General features: G+C 45.9%; 1 protein-coding gene across 1 annotated transcript; it reads left to right on the top strand.

Moving 5' to 3' along the window:
- Positions 1-2,948: 2,948 nt before the first annotated feature.
- LOC311117531 (serine protease FAM111A-like) lies at positions 2,949-19,547 on the top strand (the record flags this gene model as incomplete). The annotated part of the gene is made up of 5 exons (XM_084192451.1): positions 2,949-3,264; positions 3,929-3,957; positions 9,766-9,809; positions 11,379-11,450; positions 18,729-19,547. The coding sequence occupies exons 3-5, from the start codon at positions 9,771-9,773 to the stop codon at positions 19,545-19,547; spliced, it is 930 nt and encodes a 309-aa protein (XP_084048577.1). The 5' UTR covers positions 2,949-3,264; positions 3,929-3,957; positions 9,766-9,770.
- Positions 19,548-23,305: the final 3,758 nt, after the last annotated feature.

Raw genomic sequence — 23,305 nt, 5'->3', positions numbered from 1 at the left:
AACTCACCCCAGGGGTACTCCTCTAACTACTAACTATACTAGTAACTCACCCCAGGTGTACTCCTCTAACTACTAACTATACTAGTAACTCACCCCAGGTGTACTCCTCTAACTACTAACTATACTAGTAACTCACCCTAGGTGTACTCCTCTAACTACTAACTATACTAGTAACTCACCCCAGGTGTACTCCTCTAACTACTAACTATACTAGTAACTCACCCCAGGTGTACTCCTCTAACTACTAACTATACTAGTAACTCACCCCAGGTGTACTCCTCTAACTACTAACTATACTAGTAACTCACCCCAGGTGTACTCCTCTAACTACTAACTATACTAGTAACTCACCCCAGGTGTACTCCTCTAACTACTAACTATACTAGTAACTCACCCCATGTGTACTCCTCTAACTACTAACTATACTAGTAACTCACCCCAGGTGTACTCCTCTAACTACTAACTATACTAGTAACTCACCCCAGGGGTACTCCTCTAACTACTAACTATACTAGTAACTCACCCCAGGTGTACTCCTCTAACTACTAACTATACTAGTAACTCACCCCAGGTGTACTCCTCTAACTACTAACTATACTAGTAACTCACCCCAGGTGTACTCCTCTAACTACTATCTATACTAGTAACTCACCCCAGGTGTACTCCTCTAACTACTAACTATACTAGTAACTCACCCCAGGTGTACTCCTCTAACTACTAACTATACTAGTAACTCACCCCAGGTGTACTCCTCTAACTACTAACTATACTAGTAACTCACCCCAGGTGTACTCCTCTAACTGCTAACTATACTAGTAACTCACCCCAGAGGTACTCCTCTAACTACTAACTATACTAGTAACTCACCCCAGGTGTACTCCTCTAACTACTAACTATACTAGTAACTCACCCCAGGTGTACTCCTCTAACTACTAACTATACTAGTAACTCACCCCAGGTGTACTCCTCTAACTACTAACTATACTAGTAACTCACCCCAGGTGTACTCCTCTAACTACTAACTATACTAGTAACTCACCCCAGGTGTACTCCTCTAACTACTAACTATACTAGTAACTCACCCCAGGTGTATTCCTCTAACTACTAACTATACTAGTAACTCACCCCAGGTGTACTCCTCTAACTACTAACTATACTAGTAACTCACCCCAGGGGTACTCCTATAACTACTAACTATACTAGTAACTCACCCCAGGTGTACTCCTCTAACTACTAACTATACTAGTAACTCACCAAAGGTGTATTCCTCTAACTACTAACTATACTAGTAACTCACCCTAGGTGTACTCCTCTAACTACTATCTATACTAGTAACTCACCCCAGGGGTACTCCTCTAACTACTAACTATACTAGTATCTCACCCCAGGTGTACTCCTCTAACTACTAACTATACTAGTAACTCACCCCAGGGGTACTCCTCTAACTACTAACTATACTAGTAACTCACCCCAGGTGTACTCCTCTAACTACTAACTATACTAGTAACTCACCCCAGGTGTACTCCTCTAACTACTAACTATACTAGTAACTCACCCCAGGTCTACTCCTCTAACTACTAACTATACTAGTAACTCACCCCAGGTGTACTCCTCTAACTACTAACTATACTAGTAACTCACCCCAGGTGTACTCCTCTAACTACTAACTATACTAGTAACTCACCCCAGGTGTACTCCTCTAACTACTAACTATACTAGTAACTCACCCCAGGTGTACTCATCTTACTACTAACTATACTAGTAACTCACCCCAGGTGTACTCCTCTAACTACTAACTGTACTAGTAACTCACCCCAGGTGTACTCCTCTAACTACTAACTATACTAGTAACTCACCCCAGGGGTACTCCTCGAACTACTAACTATACTAGTAACTCACGCCAGGTGTACTCCTCTAACTACTAACTATACTAGTAACTCACCCCAGGTGTACTCCTCTAACTACTAACTATACTAGTAACTCACCCCAGGTGTACTCCTCTAACTACTAACTATACTAGTAACTCACCCCAGGTGTACTCCTCTAACTACTAACTATACTAGTAACTCACCCCAGGTGTATTCCTCTAACTACTAACTATACTAGTAACTCACCCCAGGTGTACTCCTCTAACTACTAACTAAACTAGTAACTCACCCCAGGTGTAGGTCTTCAGATTCTTCAGGTGGCGGACTCTGCAGGTGCACTCCTCTCCGCTGGCTGGTGTGAAGGCAACACTCTTGGTGAGGTGGAACTGCCAGCCCTGTTCGAAGGCCAGGTCTGTCTGCTTGGCGTCGGGGATCTCCACGCCGTTCTGCAGGAGCTGGATGCTGATGTCAGGGGGGTGGAAGCCACTCACGTGACAGATCAGGGTGTTGTCCTTCCCATAATCCCCTGGGTTACGGCTGTACACCTGCACCTTGGGAGGAGCTACAGGAGGGAGGAGGGAATGGTACACAGTCAGACAGTCAGGCAGTCAGGTAGGTATGCAGACAGAGACACACACACAGTCAGGTAGGCACACACACATGCAGTATCACAAAAGTTGATTATCTTATTCTCACTATAAAAATAAAATAGTCTCTGCTCAATTTACATTTGCTTAAAATCGTAACCCATGTAAAGTACAAATTTGCTGTCGACTTAAGACATTTGCCAGTCGGCCGGCCGGCCAGGTAGATAGGGAGAGTCGAAGGTCGAGAGCCATGCGTCGTCCGAAACACGACTCTGCCAAGCTGCACTGCTTCTTGACACACTGCTCGCTTGACCCGGAAGCAAGCCGCACCAATATGTCGGAGGAAACACTGTCCAACTGACGACCGAAGTCAGCTTGCAGGCGCCCAGCCCGCCACAAGGAGTCGCTAGAGCACAATGGGACAAAGACATCCCAGCTGGCCAAACCCTCCCCTAACCCGGACGATGCTGGGCCAATTATGCACCACTCCATGGGTCTCCCAGTCAGGGCCGGCTGTGTAAAACCAATTTTGATGGGATTTCTCTTCCTCAAACACCAAGACAATATAATTATCATAATCCTGAACCAGCTCTCTGGATTCTGTTGAATGGCTTTCTTTGAGCCCGTCCTTTGGGAAAGCACCTGGTTTAACCAGTACCTTTCCACTGGGTGTGTCTTTTAATATTCAACATTGCGCATGTGTAAAAACATACGTACTTATGCAAATACGTACAGCTATGAAAGCAATGATCACTGACAGAACTTCCTCTTTCAACACAGGTCTCAGATCAACCAACGCAGTAACACAGGTAGGTTACTAAACATTTATATAATACTTTTGAATAGAACATTAACAAACAGGCTATGTTGCAATTTCAATTTAATCCTCCAGAAACGACAGAACAAATAATGCAACAAATATTGTGGTTAAATTCAAATATACTATTTGACAAAAAACCTTTATTTTTTGACAGAATGTTTAAAAAAGGTATAATCTTCGTAAATGATATCCTAGGTAGGACTGGTGGAGTTATGTCGCACATGCAGCTAACAAAAACATATGGAAATGTCTGCTCTACCCAAAATTACAACCAAATAATTGCAGCCTTAACGCAAAAGTGGAAGAGGAAAGTGGAAGGGGGAGAAAGTAAGGAACTTGTCTGTCGGCCTTTTTTATAACTGGCTCTACATTGTCACTGACAGTAGGACTGTTATCGTAGGCTGTGAGGTTTCTATTATAAAAATAAAATGAGAAGGGAAAGGTTGGCATGAGGATGTCCAGTTGATAGTCTATCATAAAGTGTTAGTAATGAAGGCAGTAGTTGCTAACAACAAATGTTGACCTTGGTTTAGCCAGTACCTTTCCACAGGGTGTGTCTAATAATATGTATCATTGCGCAGGTATAAAACATACATACGTACGTACAGCTATGAAAGCAATGATCACTGACAGAACTTCCTCTTTCAACACAGGTCTCAGATCAACCAACGCAGTAACACAGGTAGGTTACTAAACATTTACATAATACTTTTGAATAGAACATTAACAAACAGGCTCTACATTGTCACTGACAGTAGGACTGTTATCGTAGGCTGTGAGGTGAACTAGTCTACATTGTCACTGACAGTAGGCCTGTTATCGTAGGCTGAGAGGTTTCTATGATAAAGATACAATGAGAAGGGAAAGGTACAGGTACAGGTTGGTGTTGTTAGTGTTTATGTATTTTAATTTTTTTGTGAGAGTAAACCATGATAATATGAAACATGTACAGGGAGGAAAGTGTGTTTGACTAAATGTTCTAAAACAAAGGGAAAGAGAGAATCCAAAATGTGGTCCCCATTCAAATCACATTTGACCTGTCATGACAAGTGAAAACTAGTCTACTGATGTAGTGAGAACCCATGAGTAGACGACCATCCTGACCCACCATCCTGACCCACCATCCTGACCCACCGTCCTGATCCACCATCCTGATCCACCATCCTGATCCACCATCTTGATCCACCATCCTGACCCACTATCCTGACCCACCGTCTTGATCCACCATCCTGATCCACCATCCTGATCCACCATCCTGACCTACCATCTTGATCCACCATCCTGACCCATCATCCTGACCCACCGTCCTGACCTACCGTCCTGACCCACCATCCTGATCCACCATCCTGATCCACCATCCTGACCCACCATCATGATCCACCATCCTGACCTACCATCTTGATCTACCATCCTGATCCACCATCCTGACCCACCATCCTGACCTACCATCCTGACCCACCATCCTGATCCACCATCCTGACCCACCATCCTGATCCACATCCTGACCCACCATCCCGATCCACCATCCTGATCCACCATCCTGACCCACCATCCTGATCCACCATCCTGACCCACCTTCCTGATCCACCTTCCTGATTCACCATCCTGACCCACCATCCTGATCCACCGCCGTGACCTACCATCCTGATCCACCATCCTGACCCACCATCCTGATCCACCATTCTGACCTACCATCCTGACCCACCATCCTGATCCACCATCCTGACACACCATCCTGACACACCATCCTGATCCACCATCCTGACCCACCATCCTGACCAACCATCCTGATCCACCATCCTGAAACACCATCCTGATCCACCATCCTGACCTACCATCCTGACCCACCGTCCTGATCCACCATCCTGACCCACCATCCTGACCCACCATCCTGATCCACCATCCTGACCCACCATCCTGATCCACCATCCTGACACACCATCCTGATCCACCATCCTGATCCACCATCGAGACCCACCATCCTGATCCACCATCCTGACCCACCATCCTGATCCACCATCCTGATCCACCATCCTGACCCACCATCCTGATCCACCTTTCTGATCCACCATCCTGACCCACCATTCTGACCCACCATCCTGATCCACCATCCTGACCCACCATCCTGACCCACCATCCTGATCCACCATCCTGACCCACCATCCCGACCCACCATCCTGATCCACCATCCTGACCCACCATCCTGATCCACCATCCTGACCCACCTTCCTGATCCACCTTCCTGATTCACCATCCTGACCCACCATCCTGATCCACCGCCGTGACCTACCATTCTGATCCACCATCCTGACCCACCATCCTGATCCACCATTCTGACCTACCATCCTGACCCACCATCCTGATCCACCATCCTGACACACCATCCTGACACACAATCCTGATCCACCATCCTGACCCACCATTCTGACCAACCATCCTGATCCACCATCCTGAAACACCATCCTGATCCACCATCCTGACCTACCATCCTGACCCACCGTCCTGATCCACCATCCTGACCCACCATCCTGACCCACCATCCTGATCCACCATCCTGACCCACCATCCTGGTCCACCATCCTGACACACCATCCTGACCCACCATCCTGATCCACCATCCTGACCCACCACCCTGATCCACCATCCTGACCCACCATCCTGATCCACCATCCTGACCCACCATCCTGATCCACCTTTCTGATCCACCATCCTGACCCACCATTCTGACCCACCATCCTGATCCACCATCCTGATCCACCATCCTGACCCACCATCCTGATCCACCATCCTGACCCACCATCCTGATCCACCTTTCTGATCCACCATCCTGACCCACCATTCTGACCCACCATCCTGATCCACCATCCTGACCCACCATCCTGATCCACCATCCTGACCTACCATCCTGATCCACCATCCTGACCCACCATCCTGCCCTACCATCCTGATCCAACATCCTGACCCACCATCCTGACCTACCATCCTGATCCACCATCCTGACCCACCATCCTGACCCACCATCCTGATCCACCATCCTGACACACCATCCTGACACACCATCCTGATCCACCATCCTGACCCACCATCCTGACCAACCATCCTGATCAACCATCCTGAAACACCATCCAGATCCACCATCCTGACCTACCATCCTGACCCACCGTCCTGATCCACCATCCTGACCCACCATCCTGACCCACCATCCTGATCCACCATCCTGACCCACCATCCTGATCCACCATCCTGACACACCATCCTGATCCACCATCCTGATCCACCATCCTGACCCACCATCCTGATCCACCATCCTGACACACCATCCTGATCCACCATCCTGATCCACCATCCTGACCCACCACCCTGAGACCACCATCCTGACCCACCATCCTGATCCACCATCCTGATCCACCATCCTGACCCACCATCCTGATCCACCATCCTGACCCACCATCCTGATCCACCATCCTGACCGACCATCCTGATCCACCATCCTGATCCACCATCCTGACCCACCATCCTGATCCACATTTCTGATCCACCATCCTGACCCACCATTCTGACCCACCATCCTGATCCACCATCCTGACCCACCATCCTGACCCACAATCCTGATCCACCATCCTGACCTACCATCCTGATCCACCATCCTGACCCACCATCCTGACCCACCATCCTGCCCTACCATCCTGATCCACCATCCTGACCCACCATCCTGACCTACCATCCTGATCCACCATCCTGACCCACCATCCTGACCCACCATCCTGATCCACCATCCTGACCCACCATCCTGGTCCACCATCCTGACACACCATCCTGACCCACCATCCTGATCCACCATCCTGACCCACCACCCTGATCCACCATCCTGACCCACCATCCTGATCCACCATCCTGACCCACCATCCTGATCCACCTTTCTGATCCACCATCCTGACCCACCATTCTGACCCACCATCCTGATCCACCATCCTGATCCACCATCCTGACCCACCATCCTGATCCACCATCCTGACCCACCATCCTGATCCACCTTTCTGATCCACCATCCTGACCCACCATTCTGACCCACCATCCTGATCCACCATCCTGACCCACCATCCTGATCCACCATCCTGACCTACCATCCTGATCCACCATCCTGACCCACCATCCTGCCCTACCATCCTGATCCAACATCCTGACCCACCATCCTGACCTACCATCCTGATCCACCATCCTGACCCACCATCCTGACCCACCATCCTGATCCACCATCCTGACACACCATCCTGACCCACCATCCTGACCAACCATCCTGATCAACCATCCTGAAACACCATCCAGATCCACCATCCTGACCTACCATCCTGACCCACCGTCCTGATCCACCATCCTGACCCACCATCCTGACCCACCATCCTGATCCACCATCCTGACCCACCATCCTGATCCACCATCCTGACACACCATCCTGATCCACCATCCTGATCCACCATCCTGACCCACCATCCTGATCCACCATCCTGACCCACCATCCTGACACACCATCCTGATCCACCATCCTGATCCACCATCCTGACCCACCACCCTGATCCACCATCCTGACCCACCATCCTGATCCACCATCCTGATCCACCATCCTGACCCACCATCCTGATCCACCATCCTGATCCACCATCCTGACCCACCATCCTGATCCACCATCCTGATCCACCATCCTGACCCACCATCCTGATCCACATTTCTGATCCACCATCCTGACCCACCATTCTGACCCACCATCCTGATCCACCATCCTGACCCACCATCCTGACCCACAATCCTGATCCACCATCCTGACCTACCATCCTGATCCACCATCCTGACCCACCATCCTGACCCACCATCCTGCCCTACCATCCTGATCCACCATCCTGACCCACCATCCTGACCTACCATCCTGATCCACCATCCTGACCCACCATCCTGACCCACCATCCTGATCCACCATCCTGATCACCTTCCTGATCCACCGCCCTGACCTACCATCCTGACCCACCATCCTGACCCACCATCCTGATCCACCATCCTGACACACCATCCTGACCCACCATCCTGACCCACCATCCTGACCCACCATCCTGATCCACCTTCCTGATCCACTGCCCTGACCTACCATCCTGACCCACCATCCTGATCCACCATCCTGACACACCATCCTGACCCACCATCCTGATCCACCGCCCTGACCCACTATCCTGATCCACCATCCTGACCCACCATCCTGATCCACCATCCTGACACACCATCCTGACACACCATCCTGACCCACCATCCTGATCCACCATCCTGTCCTACGATCCTGACCCACCATCCTGATCCACCATCCTGACCCACTATCCTGACCCACCATCCTGATCCACCATCCTGACCCACCGTCCTGATCCACCATCCTGACACACCATCCTGACCCACCATCCTGACCCACCATCCTGATCCACCATCCTGACCCACCATCCTGACCCACCATCCTGACCCACTATCCTGATCCACCATCCTGACCCACCATCCTGATCCACCATCCTGACACACCATCCTGACCCACCATCCTGACCCACCATCCTGATCCACCGTCCTGACCCACCATCCTGACCCACCATCCTGATCCACCAGCCTGAACTACCATCCTGACCCACCATCCTGACCCACCATCCTGATCCACCATCCTGACCCACCATCCCGATCCACCATCCCGATCCACCGCCCTGACCTACCATCCTGACCCACCATCCTGACCCACCATCCTGAACCACCATCCTGATCCACCATCCTGATCCACTTTCCTGATCCATCATCCTGATCCATCATCCTGATCCGTCGTTTCAGAAACGAGAGCACAAAAGTAAAAGGAGTCCTCAGTATGTCCACAAGACATTGAAAATACACCTTTTTTGTTGAAAAGATAACTCTTAACCAACCTTGCTCACTGGGCTTTCTCTTCTTCAAACACCAAGACAGTATCATCATCATGAACCACAACAGTAGAACATCAGTGGTCTGTACATCAGGTGAACACAACAGCATTACATGAATGGTCAACAGAAGTTGAGCTTGACTTCAATAAAGAAACACCAGAATCAGAATTAGAACAACGTAGCACTCCTAGTTTGAAGAAAGCAAACTCTCAAGTCTTTGGCATTGTGGTGATGCTGGTCCCACTATGATGGTCATCGCAGGCCTCTGTTTATCAATCAATTCCTTTCTTGAAATAATTGTTTTCACTTGTTTGTGCCAGTCACTTCTAATTGCAGAATAAATAAACCTATACATGTAAATGGATGCCATAGTTGTAGACAATCTACAATCACAATTTACCTTGCAACTAGTTGGAGTCATTCAATTTAACTCATTGAAAGAGAGAAGAAAGGTACTGGTTTATCTTGTTGTATTTTGTTCTTTATAAAAAAATTGACCTGTTATTATCAATCGTAAAATATTAAATAATATTTGTTGATTAATGATTTCACAGGTCCAATGGCAGGCAAGGTGAAACCAGAGCCTCTTGACAGCAATGTAAGTTAATAAGTTAATGTGTTTATCTTTTAATCTTCATGTTCGTTATCTTATGTAAGCTGCACTACAATTCAGTTTTCTTTACTGTAAACTGACAAAGTGCTCCATTGTGTAAAATACATTATTTTTGTTTTAGTTTTTGATGGGTCACATTAAATAAATAAAATAATAATAAAAGCATCATATTTACTTTTTTTTTTGTTCAAAAATCTAAGTTGTTGTTCAGGATGACTAATATGAATGACAATTATGGGAGAATGTAATTGATACGCTACATGATCAAAAGTATGTGGACACCTGTTCATCAAACATCTCATTCCAAAATCATGGGCATTAATATGGAGTTGGTCCCCCCCTTTGCTGCTATAACAGCCTCCACTCTTCTGGGAAGGCTTTCCACTAGATGTTGGAACATTGCTGCAGGGACTTGCTTCCAGTCAGCCACAAGAGCATTAGTGAGGTCGGGCACTGATGTTGGGCGATTAGGCCTGGCTCGCAGTCGGCGTTCCAATTCATTCCAAAGGTGTTCGATGGGGTTGAGGTCAGGGCTCTGTGCAGGCCGGTCAAGTTCTTCCACACCGATCTCGACAAATAATTTCTGTATCGACCTGGCTTTGTGCACGGGGGCATTGTCATGCTGAAACAGGAAAGGTCCTTCCCGAACTGTTGCCACAAAGCTGGAAGCACAGAATCGTCTAGAATGTCATTGTATGCTGTAGCGTTAAGATTTCCCTTCACTGGAACTAAAGGGCCTAGCCCGAACCATGAAAAACAGCCCCAGACCATTATTCCTCCTCCACCAAACTTTACAGTTAGCATTATGCATTCGGGCAGGTAGCGTTCTCCTGGCATCCACTAAACCCAGATTTGTCCAGACTACCAGATGGTGAAGCGTGATTCATCACTCCAAAGAACGCGTTTCCACTGCTCCAGAGTCCAATGGCGGCAAGCTTTACACCACTCCAGCCGACGCTTGACATTGCACATGGTGCATCCCCTGTAGCTCAGTTTGTAGAGCATGGCACTTGCAACGCCAGGGTTGTGGGTTCGTTTCCCTCGGGGGGCCAGTATGAAAAAATGTATGCACTCACTAACTGTAAGTCGCTCTGGATAAGAGCGTCTGCTAAATGACTAAAATGTGATCTTAGGCTTGTGTACGGCTGCTCGGCCATGGAAACCCATTTCATGAAGCTCCCGACGAACAGTTCTTATGCTGACGTTGCTTCCAGAGGCAGTTTGAAACTCTGTAGTGAGTGGTGCAACCGAGGACAGATTATGTTTACGTGCTACGTGCTTCAGCACTCAGCGATCCCGTTCTGTGAGCTTTTGTGGCCTACAACTTCGCTGCTGAGTTGTTGTTGCTCCTAGACGTTTCCACTTCACAATAATAGCGCTTACAGTTGACCGGGCATAGCCCAAATCCACTCATTTGAAGGGGTGTTCACATACTTTTGTATATATAGCGAATGTGTATCCATATTATCATGATAAACATGGTATTTCATGTTCTAAAAGTCAATATTTTCTTTTCTTTAGAACCTTCAAATTCCTGTTATTTTTCTGTTTCAGAGTGATTCACCGTCAGACCAAATGGCTCCAAAGATGGAGAAGATGAAGATGCCTGAGCCTAACGATAGCATGGTCAGTATAATGTTTATAACACATTCATTTTAAGTATTGATCAATAAATGTTTTGTTTTCAGCTAATAATAAAAGTAATAGATAATTATTGACAGCTTTATGCATTATTTTTTAAATGAGAGAAATGTATCTTTTGTGGATAAAAGTGTCTGCTAAATGGCATATATTATATTATAAAAGCACATGCTCTATTGCTATGCATGAGCTGGAAACATATACAGAGCCTTCAGAAAGTATTCAGACCCTTTGCTATGACGCTCCAAATTGAGCTCAGGTGCATCCAATTTCCTTTGATCATCCTTGAGATCACTAGAACTTGATTGGAGTCCACCTGTGGCCAATTCAATTGTTTGAACATGATTTAGAAGGAAACACATGTCTATATACAGTACCAGTCAAAAGTTTGGACACACCCACTCATTCCAGGGTTTTTCTTTATTTTTACTATTTTCTACATTGTAGAATAATAGTGAAGACATCAAAACTATGAAATAACACATATGGAATCATGTAGTAACAAAAAAGTGTTAAACAAATCAAAATATATTTCATATTTGAGATTCTTCAAATAGCCACCCTTTGCCTTGATGACAGCTTTGCTCACTCTTGGCATTCTCTCAACCAGGTTCAAGAGGTAGTCACCTGGAATGGATTTCAATTAACAGGTGTGCCTTCTTAAAAGTTAATTTGTGGAATTTCTTTCCTTCTTAATACGTTTGAGCCGATCAGTTGTGTTGTGAAAAGGTAGGGGTGGTATACAGAAGATAGCTCTATTTGGTGAAAGACCAAGTCCATATTATTGCAACAACAGCTCAAATAAGCAAAGAGAAATGACAGTCCATCATTACTATAAGACATGAAGGTCAGTCAATACGGAACATTTCAAGAACTTTAAATGTTTCTTCAAGTGCAGTCGCAAAAACCATCAAGCGCTATGATGAAACTGGCTCTCATGAGGACCGCCACAGGAAAGGAAGACCCAGAGTTACATCTGCAGCAGAGCATAAGTTCATTAGAGTTACCAGCCTCAGAAATTGCAGCCCAAATAAATGCTTCACAGAGTTCAAGTAACAGACACATCTCAACATCAACTGTTCAGAGGAGAATGCGTGAATCAGGCCTTCATGGTCGAATTGCTGCAAAGAAACCACTACTAAAGGACACCAATAACAAGAAGAGACCTGCTTGGGCCAAGAAACATGAGCAATGGACATTAGACCAGTGGAAATCTGGCCTTTGGTCTGGAGTCCAAATGTGAGATTTTTGGTTCCAACCGCTGTGTCTTTGTGAGACGCAGAGTAGGTGAACGGATGATCTCTGCATGTGTATTTCCCACCGTGAAGCATGGAGGAGGAGGTGTGATGGTGTGGGGGTGCTTTGCTGGTGACACTGTCAGTGTTTATTTAGAATTCAAGGCACACTTAACCAGCATGGCTACCACAGCATTCTGCAGCGATATGCCATCCCATCTGGTTTGCGCTTAGTGGGACTATCATTTGTTTTTCAACAGGACAATGACCCAAAACACACCTCCAGGCTGTGTAAGGGCTATTTGACCAAGAAGGACCCAATTGAGATGGTTTGGAATGAGTTGGACCTGAGTGAAGGAAAAGCAGCCAACAAGTGCTCAGCATATGTGGGAACTCCTTCAAGACTGTTAAAAAATCATTCCAGGTGAAGCTGGTTGAGAGAATGCCTAGAGTGTCACGTCTACTCCCGCTCCCCCTCTCTGGCGCTCGTTGTCACCAGTTCACTCATCATTACGCATACCTGCCACCATCGTTACGTGCACCTGCACTTAATTATGGGACTCACCTGGACTTCATCACTGTTTAATTACCTCCCCTATATCTGTCTGTTCCTCAGTTTGATGTTGTTTTGTCCATTGTCTTCCGTCCATTCTTGCTTCTCGTCTCCCAGTGTCCTTACAAAGAAATAGGGCTATCTTCTGTATACCTTGTCACAACACAACTGATTGGCTCAAACATATTAAGAAGGAAAGAAATTCCACAAATTAACTTTTAAGAAGGCACACCTGTTAATTGAAATGCATTCCAGGTGACTACCTCATGAAGCTGGTTGGGAGAATGCCAAGAGTGTGCAAAGCTGTCATCAAGGCAAAGGGTGGCTACTTTGAAGAATATAAAATCTAAAATATATTTAGATTTGTTTAACACTTTTTTGGTTACTACATGATTCCATATGTGTTATTTCATAGTTTTGATGTCTTCACTATTATTCTACAATGTAGAAAATAGTAAAAATTAAAGAAAAACCCTTGAATGAGTAGGTGTGTCCAAACTCTTGACTGGTACTGTAAGTTCCCACAGTTGACAGTGCATCTCAGAGCAGAAACTATACCAGGAAGTCCATGGAACTGTCCGTAGATCTCCGAGAATTGTAATGAGGCATATATCTATCTGGGGGAGGGTATAAAACAATTGCTAGAATGTTGAAAGTTTCCAAGAGCACAGAGGCTCCATCATATGGAAATTGAGGTGACCAAGAACCCAATGACCACTCTGCCAGAACTACAGAGTTCCTTGGCTGAGAAGGGAGAACCTGCCAGAAGGACAATAGTCTCTACAGCGCGACACCAATCTGGGCTTTATGGGAGGGGTGCCAAACAGAAGCCACTCCTGAGAAAAACGCACATTAGAGCACGCCTGGAGTTGGCAAAAAGGCACGTGAAAGACTCTGAGATCATAAGGCAAAAGATTCTGTGGTCTGATGAGACAAACATTTTACTATTTAGCCTGATGAGAACCTGCTTCAGAGTGCAAATTACCTTACACTGGGGCGAAGATTTACATTCCAATAGACAATGTCCCCAATCATACAGCCAACGCTGTAAGCAACGCTGGAATGGCTTCAGAACAAGAATGTGAAAGTCCTTAAGTGGCTGATTTCACCCCAAATACAGTATAAATGTGTGAACGGTGTTAGAGTTATATTGTAGTGTCAACCCACTAACAGAGGGGGGGGGAAGTTAGAAACTGTTGAGAAAGCATTCCAGGGTGACGGGGACTGAGAAACTGTTTAAAGGTGGGCGGAGCAAAGTGCCTTTGTGTGTCAAGGGATATAACAGCTGTATGTATGTTTTTTGGCACCAGAGCTCTCCATGATTAAACATACAGATCATTCTTGCTGGTTGTGGACCTTGAATCATTTATGATTAAAACCAGAGCCTTACAACCGCTGGTAATGATTCAAGCTTAGGTTGAATTAGAGAGAGAAATTCTCGTGACAGTGGCCCTGCCAAAGCCCAGACTTGAATCCCATTGAAAATCGGTGGAAAGACTTGAAGATTGCTGTTCACCTCTGCTCACCATCTAATTTAACAGAGTTTGAGAAAATTTGCAAGGAAGAATGAGATTAAATCCCCAATTCCAGATGTGCAAAGCTGATGCAGACATACCCAAGACGACTCAAAGCTGTAATCACCGCCAAAGGTGCTTCTACAAAGTATTGACTCAGGGGTGTGAATACTTATGTAAATGAGATATTTCTGTATTTAATTTTCAATACATTTGCATTATGGGGTATTGTGTGTAGATTGGTGAGAAAAAACATCAATTTAATCCATTTTGAATTAAGGCTGTAACACAACAAAATGTGGAATAAATCAAGAGGTATGAATATTTTCTGAAAGCACTGCAGCTCCAAAGGATTCCACCATGAGTACAAATAGTATGTATGAGGGCAATACAAAATAAGCTATTTGTTGAGTATATTGCTTTGAAGTCATATAAAAAAAATAAGATGTTTATTGCAAATCTACAAAACAAATACTATAGATAAATACTATAGATATGAGTTCAAATAAGTGCATTGCAATGAGATTATTTCTGTATAGTCATGTACAGTGCATTCGGAAAGTATTCAGACCCCTTGACTTTTCCCACATTTTGTTACAGCCTTATTCTAAAATGGATTAAATAGTTGTTTTCCCCTCATCAATCTACACACAATACCCCATAATGACAAAGCAAAAACTGGATTTTTGAAACGTTTACACATTTATTTATTTTTAAAACACTGAAATATCACATTTACATAAGTATTCAGACCCTTTACTCAGTACTTTGTTGAAGCACCTTTGGCAGCGATTACAGCCTCGAGTCTTCTTGGGTATGACGCTACAAGCTTGGCACACCTGTATTTGGGGAGTTTCTCACATTTTTCTCTGTAGATCTTCTCAAGCTCTGTCAGGTTGGATTGGGAACGTTGCTGCACAGCTATTTTCAGGTATCTCCAGAGATGTTCGATTGGGTTCAAGTCCGGGCTCTGGCTGGGCCATTCAAGGACATTCAGAGAATTGTCCCAAAGCCACTCCTGCGTTGACTTGGCTGTGTGCTTAGGGTCGTTGTCCTGTTGGAAGGTGAACCTTCACCCAGTCTGAGGTCCTGAGCGCTCTGGAGAAGGTTTTCATCAAGGATTTCTCTGTACTTTGCTCTGTTCATCTTTCCCTTGATCCTGACTAGTCTCCCAGTCCCTGCCTCTGAAAAACATCCCCACAGCATGATGCTGCCACCACCATGATTCACCGTAAGGATGGTACCAGGTTTCCTCCAGACATGACGCTTGGCATTCAGGCAAAAGAGTTCAATCTTGGTTTCATCAACAGAGAATTTGTATCTCATGGTCTGAGAGTCTTTAGGTGCCTTTTGGCAGACTCCAAGCGGGCTGTCATGTGCCTTTTACTGAGGAGTGGCTTCCGTCTGCCCACTCTACCATAAAGGCCTGATTGGTGGAGTGCTGCAGAGATGGTTGTCCTTCTGGAAGGTTCTCCCATCTCCACAGAGGAACTCTGGAGCTCTGTCAGAGTGACCATCGGGTTCTTGGTCACCTCCCTGACCAAGGCCCTTCTCACCCGATTGCTCAGTTTGGCCGGGCGGCCATCTCTAAGAAGAGTCTTGGTGGTTACAAACTTCTTCCATTTAAGAATGATGGAGGCCACTGTGTTCTTGGGGACCTTCAATGCTGCAGACATTTTTTGGTACCCTTCCCCAGATCTGTGCCTCGACACAATCCTGTCTCTGAGCTCTACGGACAATTCCTTCGACCTCATGGCTTGGTGTTTGTTCTGACATGCACTGTCAACTGTGGGACCTTATATAGACAGGTGTGTGCCTTTCCAAATCATGTCCAATCAATTGAATTTACCACAGGTGGACTCCAATCAAGTTGAAGATTGGAGTCCATCTCAAGGGTGATCAATGGAAACAGGACGCACCTGAGCTCTATATCGAGTCTCATAGCAAAGGGTCTGAATACTTATGTAAATAAGGTATCTGTTTTTTATTTTAAAGAAATATTTCATTTCTAAAAACCTGTTCTAACCAACATTTTGTTATGTTACAGCCTTATTCTAAAATGGATTAAATAACTTTTTTTCCTTATCAATCTACACCCATAGTGACAAAGCGAAAACAGGTTTTTAGAAATGTTTTGAAATTTCTTAAAAAACAACAACAGATACCTTCTTTACATACAGTGGGGAGAACAAGTATTTGATACACTGCCGATTTTGCAGGTTTTCCTACTTACAAAGCATGTAGAGGTCTGTAATTTTTATCATAGGTACACTTCAACTGTGAGAGACGGAATCTAAAACAAAAATCCAGAAAATCACAGTGTATGATTTTTAAGTAATTAATTTGCATTTTATTGCATGACATAAGTATTTGATCACCTACCAACCAGTAAGAATTCCGGCTCTCACAGACCTGTTAGTTTTTCTTTAAGAAGCCCTCCTGTTCTCCACTCATTACCTGTATTAACTGCACCTGTTTGAACTCGTTACCTGTATAAAAGACACCTGTCCACACACTCAATCAAACAGACTCCAACCTCTCCACAATGGCCAAGACCAGAGAGCTGTGTAAGGACATCAGGGATAAAATTGTAGACCTGCACAAGGCTGGGATGGGCTACAGGACAATAGGCAAGCAGCTTGGTGAGAAGGCAACAACTGTTGGCGCAATTATTAGAAATTGGAAGAAGTTCAACATGACGGTCAGTCACCCTCGGTCTGGGGCTCCATGCAAGATCTCACCTCGTGGTGCAGCAATGATCATGAGGAAGGTGAGGGATCAGCCCAGAACTACACGGCAGGACCTGGTCAATGACCTGAAGAGAGCTGGGACCACAGTCTCAAAGAAAACTATTAGTAACACACTACGCCGTCATGGATTAAAATCCTGCAGTGCACGCAAGGTCCCCCTGCTCAAGCCAGCGCATGTCCAGGCCCGTCTGAAGTTTGCCAATGACCATCTGGATGATCCAGAGGAGGAATGGGAGAAGGTCATGTGGTCTGATGAGACAAAAATATAGCTTTTTGGTCTAAACTCCACTCGCCGTGTTTGGAGGAAGAAGAAGGATGAGTACAATCCCAAGAACACCATCCCAATCGTGAAGCATGGAGGTGGAAACATCATTCTTTGGGGATGCTTTTCTGCAAAGGGGACAGGACGACTGCACCGTATTGAGGGTAGGATGATTGGGCCATGTATCGCGAGATCTTGGCCAACAACCTCCTTCCCTCAGTAAGAGCATTGAAGATGGGTTGTGGCTGGGTCTTCCAGCATGACAACGACCCAAAACACACAGCCAGGGCAACTAAGGAGTGGCTCCGTAAGAAGCATCTCATGGTCCTGGAGTGGCCTAGCCAGTCTCCAGACCTGAACCCAATAGAAAATCTTTGGAGGGAGCTGAAAGTCCGTATTGCCCAGCGACAGCCCCGAAACCTGAAGGATCTGGAGAAGGTCTGTATGGAGGAGTGGGCCAAAATCCCTGCTGCAGTGTCTGCAAACCTGGTCAAGACCTACAGGAAACGTATGATCTCTGTAATTGTAAACAAAGGTTTCTGTACCAAATATTAAGTTCTGCTTTTCTGATGTATCAAATACTAATGTCATGCAATAAAATGCACATTAATTATTAAAAAATTATACAATGTGATTTTCTGGATTTTTGTTTTAGATTCCGTCTCTCACAGTTGAAGTGTACCTATGATAAAAATTACAGACCTCTACATGCTTTGTACGTAGGAACACCTGCAAAATCCGCAGTGTATCAAATACTTGTTCTCCCCACTGTATTTCAGAACCTTTGCTATCAGACTCGAAATTGAAAAAGGGATGGGGTCTGAATACTTTCCGTATGTTCAATGTACACCTGTGTCATTGTAAGTGACATACGTGTATGTGTATTCATATTAATGTGTATGTGTATTCATATTAATGTGTATGTGTATTCATATTGCCATTTTCATAGATTTCCCCACAGAAGGAACATCTTCACCAGATTGTCTTCAAATTCAAAGAAAAAGAAGACCAGTATGAAATCACCTGTAAAAGCCTTGGCAGCGTGTTACAGGCTCTTCAAACAAGTCCCAAATTCCTTGAGCTAAAGGAAAAGACTGAGAAACAGAGGATGAAGACAAGAAAACAAAAGAACACAACGAGAAGACAAGACCTTGTTATCCAAACAGTGAAAGGAAAGAAACCAATAGCAACACACTTCCCTTGTCATCTGATTGAGAAGGATGGCCTTCTCACCATATCAATCATTTTCAATGATAGTGAAGAGGCCACAACTGAACCCACACAGATTTATAAAGAAAATGAGAAATATGTCATTTTTTACATTGAATCTAAAGGTGGTATGAATACCACAACCAAGCAACTGCTGAAAAACAACACACTTAAAACGTTTGGCCCTCTATGCATCTACGCCATCTGCGGAGAGACAGTGGAGACAGCACTAAAAAGAGATGGACGCTTCCATGACAATGTGCTCATTAAAACTTGCATTCTTGCTGAAACGGAATCAGATCGACCGCGGCGTGTTGAGATGAATGTACCAGTTGACAATCTGAATAAACGAACCTTCAAAATGATCTTGGAAGATGAAAAGACCACACAGGCTGCAACTGCCCATCCACAAGCTGGTTCTAGCCTAAAGAAAGAAGATGAGGCCAACTCCATCCCCATGTCTAACAGAAGCAATGAAACATCAGCTGCAGGGGAACCCCCCGGAAAACAGAAACATCCAGTACCAGATTCTGCTGAAATTTTGAAGACAGTCAGGTAGGTATGCAGACAGAGACACACACACAGTCAGGTAGGTATGCAGACAGAGACATACACACAGTCAGGTAGGTATGCAGACAGAGACACACACAGTCAGGCAGGTATGCAGACAGAGACACACACACAGTCAGGTAGGTATGCAGACAGAGACACACACAGTCAGGTAGGTATGCAGACAGAGAAACACACACAGTCAGGTAGGTATGCAGACAGAGAAACACACAGTCAGGTAGGTATGCAGACAGAGAAACACACAGTCAGGTAGATATGCAGACAGAGAAACACACAGTCAGGTAGGTATGCAGACAGAGAAACACACACAGTCAGGTAGGTATGCAGACAGAGAAACACACACAGTCAGGTAGGTATGCAGACAGAGACACACACAGTCAGGTAGGTATGCAGACAGAGAAACACACACAGTCAGGCACACACACACACACACGCAGTATCACAAAAGTTGATTATCTTATTCTCATTATAAAAATAAAATAGTCTCTGCTCAATTTCCATTTGCTTAAAAGCGTAACCCATGTAAAGTACAAATTTGCTGTCGACTTAAGACATTTGCCAGTCGGCCGGCCGGCCAGGTAGATAGGGAGAGTGGAAGGTCGAGAGCCATGCGTCGTCCGAAACACGACCCTGCCAAGCTGCACTGCTTCTTGACACACTGCTCGCTTGACCCGGAAGCAAGCCGCACCAATATGTCGGAGGAAACACTGTCCAACTGACGACCGAAGTCAGCTTGCAGGCGCCCAGCCCGCCACAAGGAGTCGCTAGAGCACGATGGGACAAAGACATCCCAGCTGGCCAAACCCTCCCCTAACCCGGACGATGCTGGGCCAATTATGCACCACTCCATGGGTCTCCCAGTCAGGGCCGGCTGTGTAAAACCAATTTTGATGCGATTTCTCTTCCTCAAACACCAATTGAATATAATTATCATAATCCTGAACCAGCTCTCTGGATTCTGTTGAATGGCTTTCTTTGAGCCCGTCCTTTGGGAAAGCACCTGGTTTAACCAGTACCTTTCCACTGGGTGTGTCTTTTAATATTCAACATTGCGCATGTGTAAAAACATACGTACTTATGCAAATACGTACAGCTATGAAAGCAATGATCACTGACAGAACTTCCTCTTTCAACACAGGTCTCAGATCAACCAACGCAGTAACACAGGTAGGTTACTAAACATTTATATAATACTTTTGAATAGAACATTAACAAACAGGCTATGTTGCAATTTCAATTTAATCCTCCAGAAACGACAGAACAAATAATGCAACAAATATTGTGGTTAAATTCAAATATACTATTTGACAAAAAACCTTTATTTTTTGACAGAATGTTTAAAAAAGGTATAATCTTCGTAAATGATATCCTAGGTAGGACTGGTGGAGTTATGTCGCACATGCAGCTAACAAAAACATATGGAAATGTCTGCTCTACCCAAAATTACAACCAAATAATTGCAGCCTTACCGCAAAAGTGGAAGAGGAAAGTGGAAGGGGGAGAAAGTAAGGAACTTGTCTGTCGGCCTTTTTTATAACTGGCTCTACATTGTCACTGACAGTAGGACTGTTATCGTAGGCTGTGAGGTTTCTATTATAAAAATAAAATGAGAAGGGAAAGGTTGGCATGAGGATGTCCAGTTGATAGTCTATCATAAAGTGTTAGTAATGAAGGCAGTAGTTGCTAACAACAAATGTTGACCTTGGTTTAGCCAGTACCTTTCCACAGGGTGTGTCTAATAATATGTATCATTGCGCAGGTATAAAACATACATACGTACGTACAGCTATGAAAGCAATGATCACTGCCACAACTTCCTCTTTCAACACAGGTCTCAGATCAACCAACGCAGTAACACAGGTAGGTTACTAAACATTTACATAATACTTTTGAATAGAACATTAACAAACAGGCTCTACATTGTCACTGACAGTAGGCCTGTTATCGTAGGCTGTGAGGTTTCTATGATAAAGATACAATGAGAAGGGAAAGGTACAGGTACAGGTTGGTGTTGTTAGTGTTTATGTATTTAATTTTTTTTGTGAGATTAAACCATGATAATATGAAACATGTACAGGGAGGAAAGTGTGTTAGACTAAATGTTCTAAAACAAAGGGAAAGAGAATCCAAAATGTGATCCCCATTCAAATCACATTTGACCTGTCATGACAAGTGAAAACTAGTCTACTGATGTAGTGAGAACCCATGAGTAGACGACCATCCTGACCCACCATCCTGACCCACCGTCCTGATCCACCGTCCTGATCCACCATCCTGACCTACCATCTTGACCCACCATCCTGACCCACCGTCTTGATCCACCATCCTGATCCACCATCCTGATCCACCATCCTGATCCACCATCCTGACCTACCATCTTGATCCTCATTCCTGACCCACCATCATGATCCACCATACTGACCTACCATCTTGATCTACCATCCTGATCCACCATCCTGACCCACCATCCTGACCTACCATCCTGACCCACCATCCTGATCCACCATCCTGATCCACCATCCTGACCCACCATCCTGACCCACCATCCTGACCCACCATCCTAATCCACCATCCTGATCCACCTTCCTGATCCACCGCCCTGACCAACCATCCTGACCCACCATCCTGATCCACCATCCTGACCTACCATCCTGAACCACCGCCCTGACCTACCATCCTGATCCACCATCCTGACCCACTATCCTGATCCACCATCCTGTCCTACCATCCTGACCCACCATCCTGACCCACCATCCTGACACACCATCCTGACCCACCATCCTGACCCACCATCCTGATCCACCATCCTGACCTACCATCCTGACCCACCATCCTGACCCACCATCCTGACACACAATCCCGACCCACCATCCCGATCCACCATCCCGATCCACCATCCTGATCCACCATCCTGACACACCATCCTGACCCACCATCCTGACCCACCATCCTGACCCACCGTGCTGACCCACCGTCCAGATCCACCGTCGTGATCCACCATCCTGATCCACCATCCTGATCCACCATCCTGACCTACCATCTTGATCCACAATCCTGACCCACCATCCTGACCCACCGTCTTGATCCACCATCCTGATCCACCATCCTGATCCACCATCCTGACCTACCATCTTGATCCACCATCCTGACCCACCATCCTGACCCACCGTCCTGACCCACCGTCCTGACCCACCATCCTGACCCACCATCCTGATCCACCATCCTGACCCACCATCATGATCCACCATCCTGACCTACCATCTTGATCTACCATCCTGATCCACCATCCTGACCCACCATCCTGACCTACTATCCTAACCCACCATCCTGATCCACCATCCTGACCCACCATCCTGATCCACCATCCTGACACACAATCCCGACCCACCATCCTGACCCACCATCCTGACCCACCATCCTGATCCACCATCCTGACCCACCTTCCTGATCCACCTTCCTGATTCACCATCCTGACCCACCATCCTGATCCACCGCCCTGACCTACCATCCTGACCCACCTTCCTGATCCACCTTCCTGCTTCACCATCCTGACCCACCATCCTGATCCACCGCCCTGACCTACCATCCTGACCCACCATCCTGATCCACCATCCTGACCTACCATCCTGACTCACCGTCCTGATCCACCATCCTGACACACCATCCTGACACACCATCCTGATCCACCATCCTGACCTACCATCCTGACCCACCATCCTGATCCACCATCCTGACCCACCATCCTGA

Source organism: Coregonus lavaretus (assembly GCF_964263955.1).
Source record: "Coregonus lavaretus genome assembly, contig: HAP1_SCAFFOLD_175, whole genome shotgun sequence".
NCBI lineage: Eukaryota > Metazoa > Chordata > Actinopteri > Salmoniformes > Salmonidae > Coregonus > Coregonus lavaretus.
This window is presented reverse-complemented; position numbering and strand designations above follow the sequence as displayed.